This window comes from Oxyura jamaicensis, chromosome 14 (assembly GCF_011077185.1).
Source record: "Oxyura jamaicensis isolate SHBP4307 breed ruddy duck chromosome 14, BPBGC_Ojam_1.0, whole genome shotgun sequence".
Classification (NCBI taxonomy): domain Eukaryota; kingdom Metazoa; phylum Chordata; class Aves; order Anseriformes; family Anatidae; genus Oxyura; species Oxyura jamaicensis.
In genome coordinates, this window is record NC_048906.1 from 9,722,711 (window position 1) to 9,734,829 (window position 12,119).

At 40.0% G+C, this 12,119-nt stretch overlaps 1 protein-coding gene across 1 annotated transcript in view; it reads right to left on the reverse strand.

Moving 5' to 3' along the window:
* Positions 1-1,022: 1,022 nt before the first annotated feature.
* Positions 1,023-12,119, reverse strand: part of BMERB1 (bMERB domain containing 1) — a 50,297-nt gene continuing 39,200 nt past the window's right edge. The window contains exons 3-6 of the mRNA XM_035339206.1: positions 9,158-9,231; positions 6,180-6,294; positions 5,011-5,093; positions 1,023-4,381 (exon numbers count right to left, since the gene is read on the reverse strand). Of these exons, the coding sequence (XP_035195097.1) occupies positions 4,269-4,381; positions 5,011-5,093; positions 6,180-6,294; positions 9,158-9,231 (385 nt within the window). The 3' untranslated portion in view covers positions 1,023-4,268. The remainder of the gene's footprint in view (positions 4,382-5,010; positions 5,094-6,179; positions 6,295-9,157; positions 9,232-12,119) is intronic.

Here is a 12,119-nt window from a genome sequence, read left to right on the forward strand (position 1 = left end):
CCTTTTGCAGCCCTGCATTTCAGCCTGCAGTCAAATAGGGCTTAATACTGGTCTCTGGAAAAAAAAAAAAAGTATTTTAGGGGGTTGTATTCCTAAAAGCACTTGTTAACTCATGAAGTGTCTTGGACAACAAGACAGTAAGTGTCACCAGGATACAATCAGGCAGAGTCTGGATGATGCAGTCACTTTGTGTGTTGCTGATTTTGAACTGTCATTTCTTGGTTGGGTTGCAGGGTTATGTTAGAGCTTTCTGTTGAGCCCAATTATTTGGGAAAGAAGTGGGGAGGGATACTCATCTTCCACACACCTTGTTCAGCCAATGTAAAACTGCTGCTGTTAGGTATTAGTTGCCCAAAAACTCTTTCAGTACAAACTTTGGTAATAATTTTGATTTCACTGCATGCTGGCCTCCTGCAGCAGAATGCTTGGGGTAATAAGAGCAAAGATGCACTTGATTGCATCTCATCCCCTCTATCTGGTCCTGTAGACTCTGCTCCCTGAGACTGCTTAGAGCCCTGCAGTGTGAGGAACATCTGTAAAACTCCAGGGAAACCAGGCAGTGCTGAATTTCCTTACTGCTGCTAAGCCACCCTGGCTTGGCAGCTTCTTTATCCAGGACCCGAAGATGGCCAGCAGTGCCGGGATTTTGCTGTCAGGCTCAATCAGAATGGTCCTGATATTAACTCAAAAAAAAAGTCTTGCTGGAATGTTATTTGGGTATGTCAAGACCTTTATCTTCCCTGTGGCTAGGAATGGTCTTCTGCTCTGGGCTGTAGTGAGGTTTCAGTGTCATCTAAGAGAGTCACAAGGTTAGCTATTGCTCTTTTTTTTTCCCCCTATGGGGCTCCTACTGGAGAATTTTTTTTTTGCAGAGACAATACTAATTTTTTAGTGGCATCATGAACTTAGGTAATTCTTCCTTGCAGAATACTAATACTCCTTTTGTGAAGTATAGCTGCACAATAAATGCATCCCAATACTCCATAACCACTTCAATAACAAGGAAAAAACCACGTGCTTAGTGTAACACAGCAGCTTAGTTTATTTGGAAATACGTTTAACTTTGAAGAGATTCAGTAGGCCTAGGGGAAAGTGCAAGAGCCATTTGCTGGTAGAATTGGTCTTCAGTATGAAGAGCACTGCTTACTCCAGAAAAGTGTCAAATCCACCTCAAACTTTATTCTGTCTCTGCTGCCTTGCCTTTTTTGGCTGGATGAACAGCCAGAACTTCCTCCAGAAGAGATTTCAGGTGCTTCAGTCAACCACCCTCCCTCTTTGCAGACAGTAACACACATCTGAGAATTGGCTCCAAAATGATGGCAGATGGTCAGTGTAGCCCCCTAAACTTCCTTGTCCAAGATCTTCTGCTGATTGAAAATAGGAGGGGGTGCATACTGTACTGTGTTCATAGGGTCATGGAAGCTACAGAGACTCTCCTTGCAAATACTGTTTGTCTGAAATTTCTTTTTAACCCAAAGACTGAGATGTTCACGCACTTAATTAACAGAGTTCAAAATACAGAGCAAAATTTGTTTAGTTACAGCTGTTGAAGACAGCTGTTGAAGTAAACTACTAGGGCTTTGCTGTGTTCTGGGTGGACAACGCTGTAAGCCAGTGTGACCACAGTTGATAATCAGACCTCAGTCTTTAAAAAATAAATAAAACAGCCACTTTATTGCTAAGCAGTATCACTAATTCCACTTCCAAAGGAACCACTGGTGCACTGCAGACAAGTAAAAACAGAACTAAGGCATTAGCTAATTAAAAACAAAATAAATGCACATAAAGAAAACCTTTCAGCCAAGCTTCTGGAAATAAAGTTCACTCTCATTAATATTGCTGTAGATCAAGTCCCTCTGGGGCACTGGCTAGCAATGCTAACTGCCTATGAATATTCCTTCTGTCTTTGCTGTGCTTTCTCTTCATTGTAATTAGAGGGGAGCTCTGTAGCCTAGTCATGAGTCCTGAATTCGTAGAGAAGTTTAGCTCAATCTTTAATACAGATAATACAAACCTCCATTCCTCTGATCTTATTTCCTTCCCAACGGACTGTAGGCAGCTATGGCACACAGGAATTAGCCCAGACATCAGCACATTTAGCTATAATGTGCCTAAGTCACCTCTACTCTTCCAACAACTGTCTGAATGAGTCCTTCAGGCTCCTTCACGTACTGGCATTTGCAGTGCTTGGTTGTTACAGCTGACCCTCCAAAAGGCTTTAAGCTGGCTACTTCACTACAGGTTGCTTTTCCTAACTTCCCTTTACATTTTGTTAATGGTATCAAACGCCTGTACCTTAAAGACATCAGGAATTACCAGTATCTTAGTTGGGCACCAGTAAATTCAAGAGGCTGTTGAATTCTCCAGAAGTCAGTGGGCATTCCTTTCCCTTCTGTGTATTTTGTATTAAAGGCTAGGAAGTCCCCCTCCCACAATTCTCCTAATGTATGCAGGTACTATACAGAGCAGATGTTACCAGCTACAGAGCTTAATGTGATGTATATCCATAAGGTTGTCTAACTATATATGACTATTTGGCCTGGGATATGTTTTCTTTCTGCATCTTTGTTCAAAGTATTTCAGGTGCTTCGCTTAATGTCTTAGTGGAAACCTTTGTATTTTTCCCTCCTTGATCCTTAAACCTTAAGGAAATTGTGGTGGCAAATCACTTGTCTCATGTGAGTCTGCAGTACTGAAACATGATTCTGGAAATGCAAATGTTCTTCATTAAGCACATCCCTAGTATTGGACTGGTTTATTTGTACAAGAATAGTCCAATTTACTTTATAGTGTCTATCTCCTTGAACCTTAGTAAGGTACTTTCTCTCTAAGAATATCAGTGCCTGTCCTTTTTGGGTAGCTCTGCTGTTAATGTTAATCTCCTTTCCTATAACATGGTTCCTTTGTATACAAGTGCACATTTCACTTAGCTGGCTTTGCAAAATGGAAGTTCGTCTTCACAACCTGTTTATTTTAGGAACTTCTTGCTATTTGTTTGTTACTTCTAAGCCTGAGATTGTTTTTACTTTTCACATTAGATCATGTACATTTATTTTACTATTTATACCTATCACAATACATTTATATGGAATACTGTCACACATACCAGCTACTGACAGCTAATATAAAGATATTAGATTCCACAAAATTTAATCTGCATAGAGACCAGAAATGCATTAAATGGTGAAATGCAGGTAAGTCTGATTTCCCTTAATTTTAAACCCATTTTGTGAAGAATGTGGTATACCTGCCAGATACCTACTTCTCTATTTTTGTTTGTCTTGTGGTCAATTTGTCTTGGGTAGCTCATGTCTTCCAATGCTCAATAGTTTACATTTCTCATGGTCATTAGAGATGTGGTTAACAGTAGTTTTTAAGCACTAACTATTAGTTAAATTTTGTTTGTGTCCATGTCTTTAACTCTTCTCCCAGCAACCTACCATTGGTAGGTGATCTCATACTGCATGTAACTTAGTGAACAAAACTTGGAGTGATTACCCCTCTGACTCCATGTGAGGTAAAGATCTGTGAGATAAATATGATAGAGCTTTGGACTAATCATTGATTTCCAGATTACTGTATCTGTGCCTGCTAGAACTTTACCAGATATTTATTTTCCCTGGTGCAAGCAATGTTTGACTTGAGTAATTCAGAACTCATATGATATGTAAAACCTGTATCTACTTGTAGCGTCCTTGTCATTGATATTCAGTGTTGAGGAGGTGAAGTGAAACTCAACAGCAAAGTATTTAAACATCCCACTAGCTTAAGTATTTTGTATGCAACATCAGTTATCCTAGAATTGCTTCAGCTATCAGTTGCACTACATAGAGCATTACTATTTGTGGCTTTCATTTTGAAAAGTAGCCAAATATTAATATTCCAGCAAATGTTTGAGTACAGTTTGTTGGGGGGAAGTGTACAAAAACTTCCTGAAGTGATGACCCATTAAAATTGCTTTTTTAGGACATTACTTGATGAGATATATCCTGTTTCACTTTTATCACTGGGATATTTTTGTTAACTCTATTACAGATCTTTTCTGGTCACTGGACAGCCACTATATGGATTTATTTTGTTTTTTTTAGGCATGCGTGTTGAGTGATCCATGCAACAGTGAAGAACCTGCCATTGTACATTCCATGTATTACTCTTATACCACAGTTGCTCTTGATTCAGTTTAGCAGGATGCTGTTAATCCCTTCACCCTACAGTTTCTTTCAATGAAAACACTTGAAAAGACAACAAATATGGTAGAGAGCCCAGAGCTACATGATGCTGCATTGTGTGGCTCCACAGCAATCTTTAATAATAGCCAATCCTGCCTTGGCAATGGTGGGCTTGCTTGGAGGAGGTTCTGCCTTCTTTTCTGCTGGGCTGCCTGCAGTGTTCAAAAAGAGCATACCATTAAAACCAAGAGTTGGTCAAGCTATTTCTTTGTACTTCTGGCTTAAAGAGATAAACTCCTCTTCCCCTTGCCCCCTCCCTGAACCTTTTTATTTCAATTATACATTTTGAACAGTTTGGTAGAAACCAAGCTGCTCTGTGGATTCAAACTGCTCAAGATGACTTATCCTTTCAGAGTTTAAAGAATCTAGACATTTAATGGTAAGCTTCTTGCATCTTGTTCAATTTGTGTCCCTCTTCACAGCCACAGGGTCAGATAACAGATCCCTCTGCAGAACGTCACTGTGTTGAACCCCACCAACTACAAAGCTGAAGAACAAGAATATTGCTAAAGCTTATTCTCTCAGACTTGGATGTCCAAACTGGGACAGCAAGAAAAAGGCAGACTTTTATATATTTAAAACAAAAAGCAATTTTAAAGTGGTCAAAGGTGATTTGGATTCAGTGTTGTAATTGGTAGGTAATTGGGCATTTAAATTCTAAGTGGCTGTAGTCTATCTTTTGGCAGTGGTTGGCCCAGCATGGCCTTTGAAAATGCCCTTCTTTCATCTACTTGTCTGAAGTTTTTCCTGTTATTGTTTTTCTTAATATTTGGAAACTCACTGGTAGGAGACTGTGTTGCTTTGTCCAAGGGTTTTAACTTGGTCCGTAGGAATTCAGCCATCTCCTTGTCTTCCTCTTTTTCTCTGGTGGAGGGGAAAACAGAATCTGTTAGAGAAGTAACAATGTTTTCTCTGCAAACTGGACAGTAAAGGGATACTGACTTAACACTTCAGTGAAAAGGACTTTGTCAAGAGTTTTAAAGAAAAGCATCAGGCTTTACTGCACATATAAATTGACACTAATGTATTCACATCTGCATAGTGCACAGCTATACATTTTCAGTAGCCTATGATTAGGCTTCTGTTTTTCTCTGGCTGCTGCTGAAGTTGTTGCAATTTGCACAGTGAACTAGCAATTGAGAGCACTGCATTACATTAGTAGCTCAGGCTTTTGTCAGCTGCTGCCTTTGGCTAGCCTCTCTTTGATCAACTGCTAGACTCTGGAAAACACTCTTCTTTCCTGTCCTTTGCCTGTTTAGAATTTAAACATGTTGGAACAGATATTGTCATTTAGGATAAATGGTTTGATGGAGCCTTGAAACATTACTGTTGAAAAAAGATGGGAAGTAATAGACAAAACCCTATTTCCACAGTGCAACAGCTGGAAATCAGCTGTCTAGGAAACCACAGGTTTCTCATTATGCAACTTTGAGCTAAAATACTGAGATTCTGAACTTATACTTTAGGTTAGGTAGACCTGTAGCAATTGCATTCTCATCTTTCAAGACAATGGCACAGTGAGAATAGTGATAATTAATAAATGACTGAAGTATTCATTTTTATTAAAAAAAAAAAAAAATGTATATGTCTACAAATATGCCCCTTGCAGAATTCTATTTCACATCTACTACTTGTGCCAAGAAGATTCTCGGGCAGCAGCAGAAATCCTTTCCTTTGTAGTAGTAAATGCCCAGTCACCCTCTGGGAAAGAAAGAGACCAAATCAAATCCCTTTGCCATCATTAGATGATGACTGAGCTATTTATGGGATAAAGAGCAACAGAAGTGCAGTAATCTAGTTTTATTTCTTTCTGTGGAACCAGGTAGAGGCTTGTAACTTGTCTTTAAAGGACAAATTCTCTCCCATTAATGTAAATGTTGGCAGTGACTCCAGCGTAGAATTAAGACTCATGAAATGTTGGGCATAAATTTGGTTGCTTTTAGTTCTTACCGTAATCTCTCTACCTCTGCATCATCTACAAGAAAATCTCTTTTTTGTACCAGTCTATGGATCTTCTGAATCAGCTCATCTTCTCTTTGTTTCTCCATCTTTGTTTTTTCTTTCTCTGGTCAAAAACAGAGGAGGGAAAACAAACAAAAAGACTTCAGATTCCAGGGAGCTGGACAGGAGAAACTGCAGATATCTAAGAATGATTTGCTGATGGAAGTCTTGCTGATGGCAGACTTGAGTCACCAAAATCCAGCAAATACTGTCTGCTTTCTCTTTTTTCTCTTCTACTTGTTTTCTGCTGTCTAATCAGTTTAATGGTCTGTAGATTTTCTGAGGGGTTTCTCAACACTATTTTTAATATTAAGTTACTCTGCAAGACACTACTTTGCTATTCTAGCTTTTTAAAAGCATTTTGGTATTTCAAAAAGTTCAATCATTAAAATCCATAATACAAAATCCCCTTGACTGTACGGAAAATGAGACCATGCCAAAAGAAACCATTTCTTTCTATTTTATAATAGCTCTGGTTGTTGGCTGCAACAGTTTTTCAAGCCTATTAAGGCAGGTGAGCTGCAAATCCAGAAGTAATAGCATCAATTAATTGTATAATGTGGAAAAATAAACAAAGGTGTTTTGTGCTTCAGAAGTCTGAGTAATTGATGTGTCCTTGTTAATTAGATAGTCTATAGTGACTAGGTTGTCTATAAACAATGATTTTTGTGACACAAAAGATGGGACTGTCACAAGCTAAAATCATCATAAATGCTAGGGATTACACACAGTTCAAGGCTATAAAGCCACGTGGTGTTAAGACAGACAGCTTCAAACCTAGTAAGCAGGGCAGAGATGAGAAAGACAGAGGCAAATCCCAGCCCACGTTTCCTCAGTAAGTTCAAAATTTTGATTAGTTGAGAAGACACTTTGCATTAAATCAAGGATTTTGGTTTAGAGGATTAGAACTGCGTTTAGAGAACCATAAAAATAATGTAAGAATTTTGAGAAGGGCAAGTTCCTACAGTCTGATGGATCTGAGCAGCATTTGTTTTGTCTGCTGGTTGAACATATAAGTTCAATAATTTGAAACAGCTAAATAAATCAGACATTTGAAAATGATTGCTTATTACAGATTAATTCTGGATCATGGGTTTCATACTTCCTACTGGGAATTTCTGCAGTAAATCCACTCCTTAGTAATTGAGACAAAAGCACTTTAAATGGAATATTTGAGACATTGGAATTCTATAAGTCTCAGCCTAGAAGTCGTATTCCTTGAGAATTTCAGATTATGGTCTGCTAGTTGCAGAGTAAATGATTCGTAATATATCATCAGGCTGCTTTGCTTTGTCAGAAGGATTTTCTGTGTTCTAAACAGTGCAGGAATGTGGTTATTGACTTCTACAAAGATATTAAGACTTCTGCATTTTAACCTATGGAAAGAGTTCATGGTTGTGAGTAATGCTGAATCTGCATTCGGGAATACTTAAAAACACTTAGCTTTGCTTTGCCTCTTAAGCTTATGGAACATGGGATCTTCACTGCCTGCTATTGATAGTAGGAACTAACTTCTGCTTTTTTTTAATCCTCTTCCTGGATCTCCCATCCCATTCTTCAGGATACTGACTGCCAAATGATAAACGTATGCACGTTAAATTGTGGCATAGTACTGTAGATGCTGTGTTCTAAAGTCTGATCCCACTATGACTGCAATCCATGCCCACTGAAACCAAAGAGTAGGGATCTGTTCATCAGCTGGAGAATTCTGATCTGGATGTTATGAATGAACACATTTCTGTGAAGTGTTTTTCTGTGTTAGGCACACGCTACGTAAGCACTTAGTTCTGTGTGAATGCCAGCAGTGCCTTTGTTAAGGTAAAAGTAGTCTTACTGTGTCTGCCAAAAGGTGGTGCTGCTGGAACTGTGCATACTTAAATTCTGAAGTTTTGCTGAGATTTGCAAAGTGCTAAAGAGAAATTGCTGTCTGATCTCTGCTTAAGGATTGGACTAGAAAGTAATTTTGAAAAGGTTATAAAACAAAAACAAAAATCTGATTAACCCTAGCTGTGAGACAAATGTGAACTTCGGTATTTCATGACTGAACTGCTCTCTTCTTTCTGGGGAGAAAGGTTTTTAAAGTTGTACAACAAAATATGGGAGGAAAAATAAGGATAATCAAAGGAGCATCAAAACCTGTCCTTAGTAGCTGGACTGTAGTAACTTAACATAGTTACGGTGCTAGTGCCGGGTAATAGCATCTAATGCAGATAGCCTACTGAGTGTTTTGCAGGATCTGTTTCTATTTTTTCTTGAATGGAGTAGGGCTGTTATGAATGATCTAAAATGGCAAAGCTGTAGTAAAGTAAAAATCCTCATTGATTTCAGCTGGAGTTTGGATTTAAGAATTGCAAACCTGCATACAAGTGTCACTCCTTAGAGCAGTGAATTTCCAGCAAACTAAAGGCAAAATGTACACCTTTTCTCTTGCTTTTTGTGAAAGGCTTTCTTCTGAAAGGTAGCTGTAACTGCAGCTGTGACAATGAATTAGTGTATCTAGGAAAAAAAAACAGCCTCATTCACTGTGATGGTTTTAAATCCTTCTCCATTCTCCCTTTTTCTCAGGTATCTCAGCATTCTGTCTTTTCTACTTGACAATCTCTGTCAGTTGGCTCCCTTGATATTCCCAAGGGGCTGTAAGAGGGAGGGAATATGTACCTTGTCTGAATGATAGGTGCGGGTTTGCTGTCAAGGGAGCAGTGAAGGACAGCATGAAAAGAAATTCAGAGACCAGGAGAATAAAGAGGGGAAGGAAGTAAAATGGGAATAAAAAATAAGGACTGGAGGAAATATATGAAGACAGAAGATAGGAAACTCAACCTTGGGGGGGAGGTTTCTGACTGTGTTAGTAGTAGAGGTATGCTTCTGACACCGGCCCCACCCCTCCATCACCCAAGCATTATCCTAAAACTGGAAACAGCCCTTACCTGGGATTGCTACCAAACTCTGCAGCTCTTTCTTAAGGTTCATAATGTCTTTGCACAGCTGGATGTCATCCATCCTGCAGAAATAGAAGAGGCATGGTCAGAGGCATCCTAACAGTTGGCAAAAGCTGTGCCATTCTGTATATACTTAATAGTTGTAGAAAAGGCAGGTATGCCATGCTGCCCATACTGCAGCAACAGCTTTCCCTGGGAAAAGAGCAGTGGTGAGAATAGCAGGGAGCCTGGGAAGGGTGGCAGAAGCTGATCCAGATCCATTATTTGGCACAGCCAAGACAAGTTTACCTTGCACTACCACCTTCCTTTGTGACCTCACTAATGATTTAGCCTTGACACAAAAGCTGGAAGCTGTCATTTATTAGCCATGTAACTATTCTGAGGTCTTGTGCCTTGGGTGGACGTCTTCTACGGCTCTTCTACGGCTGATGTATTTCAAACCTTTGGTGGGTGCAGAAAATCCATTAATGCTAAGACAGAAGATAATTAAAAATAAATCTGTAATATTAGCAGAAACTGATGCACACCTTCAATTCTTATTGAAACTGCTACCTGTCCTGGGGGCTGCAGTACTGAAATATTCCCCTGTAAGTTTGCAAATGTCAGTGTTAGCTTTCTGGCAAATGTATTTTAGTGCCTCTGTCACACTGACAGTCACGGCTCAGGTGTTGGCTCTAAAGGCTGCATCACAGGCTTCCATTTTGAAACCCCCCCATAAAGAGCACAAAACCCAGCCCAATTAATTTTACATTCTTCAACTCAGATGTCACCAATGCTGTCCCTGTCCTCGCATCTGTTAGTCCTTGTTGCATAATCCTGTGCCCGAATTGGTTGTTTAAGCACCCGAAGGTAACTAGTGCTGTCAGAGCCTGGGTTGTCACAGTGATGTTTCAGGATAGGAAACCCGAGAGATTAAGCATGTGTGTGAGAGTGAGCAAGCGTACAAAGGATAATGCAGTCAAATTATAGAATTAAGTGAAGAGTGGAAAAAGTAGGTGTTTGTTTCTGGCACAAATAAGACTTTAATCACAATCCAAGAGCTTTTATTCTCCCTGCCGCCTCTGCATGCAATGCGGGTCTCTGCGGGGAGCTGTCCCTCAGCTGCTTTGCTCATGTTATTAAAGCATGTTGATCCTTTCATTATTTGCTGTTTTGGTTAACTCCATCTTGCCTGTTCCCCTACTTCCTTTGTTCCGTGCCAGCCATTTCTGCTATCTTTTTACTTCTTTCTTCCCCAAATGTGATAGTGAAGTACCTAGCATAATGTTCTTCACTGCTAACCTCTCCTTGTTTAGGAACTACTGTCACCCCAGCTGAGGGCCTGCTCTCCTGCTGTTCATCTGGCTTTCAAGGGGGCGACCAGCAGGCCAGCCTCAGGGCTGCCCCAGTCTGGCTGCCGTCTGTCTGTTCAGCACACATGCAGGCAGAAACCTTCACACGGTGACTTTTCTGATTTGGCCTCCCCATGTTGTTCACGCTGATCACAAGCAAAGCTCTTTTTACTCTTGAGACCCATTATGTTAAATGGTACTAAAGTTACTTTTATCAATTAACAATCTTAAGCACCGTTCCCGCAGGAGAATCAATATTCAAAATGTGCTGGGATGTGTATTCAAATGGTATCTAGGGGCAGACCCTCAACTAGTGAAGAGAGCAGTGAGTTTCTGGAACAGGAGATCTCCATGATGAGAGATCTCTCCAAGAGAAAGCATTATTTTTTTCGGTGTGAGGTAGATTGAGCTTCATCCTGGGGCGATCTGAAAGATGCTAACTAAAATACTTCACTTTAAATTTTCAGGAATTTAAATCATCACTGCCAGTATGTTCCAAATGAGCAAGATCACCTCTATCTGGTAGTCCCTACAGCCCCTATGCTCAATATTACCCACTGGGGGGAAGGTACTGTGCTTTTTCCCCAGCTGCAGCTGCAATTGCCCCTTTTATTTTGTTTTTACCTGACTGCAGAGCATCTAGTTTGCACTCTCCATATTTATTCTTTACACTTCTTTTTCCTGACACACAAACTTTTTCTAACCCCCGGAAGAGAAGTGAAGATGTAGCCAAGCACTTGAAGGCTCTAACAGCTCTGTGACAATCTGAATTCCAAAAGTCACACACCAGGTGCCTACTCTAGAGTCCGAGTTCTGTAGGCCAGTTTGTTATGATGATGAACAAAGATTAAACTGGCCATCTGTACCAATCCCTTAGGCACATGGAACATCTTTCATCTGTGTCAAATAGCCTTTGCTTCTCATCCAATCCACGGTGCTGACTGCGGGCAGGGGGAAGATATGGTTAAATGAGTAAAGGAGGGTTCTGGGATATATTCATAGAAACTATGTGAAAGCTTCATCTATCTGACTTAGTGAAAGCAGGAGGTATAGTTGCTTATAACTATAAAAAAAGAAATCACGTATCTGCTAGAAATTAATACTGAACACAGGACAGCAGTTGCTGTCTTGGGCAAGAGTCACCTCATTGCTCTCAAGGAAAAGAGGAAAAACTCCTGGAAAAGAAAGCCCTTGGGAGGCCATTTAATCTAAAGCATTACAATGGACTTCACTCTCTTTCCTCCCATGTTCTCTGGTTCTTGGATGTGAGCGGTTGCAGAAAGCTAAATAAAGAGAAGTTACTGCTTCTTCTGGGGGGAGAAAAAGGCAAATTCCAGTTCATTTGAAAAATGGATAGTCAGCAAGACTGACAGCATATTTGTAGTACTGTCAGAGCTCTTAAGGAAGTAAAAAAGAGGTGTGGGGAATAAGAGTACAGGAATATGCATAGCAGAGAAAATAAAACTACTCTGGGTCTCAACCTTCCATAGAGAAGCTGGAGAAATATGGTGAGACTAATTCTGTAGCACTTTCTGTCCCATGTTCTAAGTCAAATCTGTCACATTGTAGGAGGGAAAGCTACACAGACTATCATCCAGCTTACTTAAGAGCACTGTTAT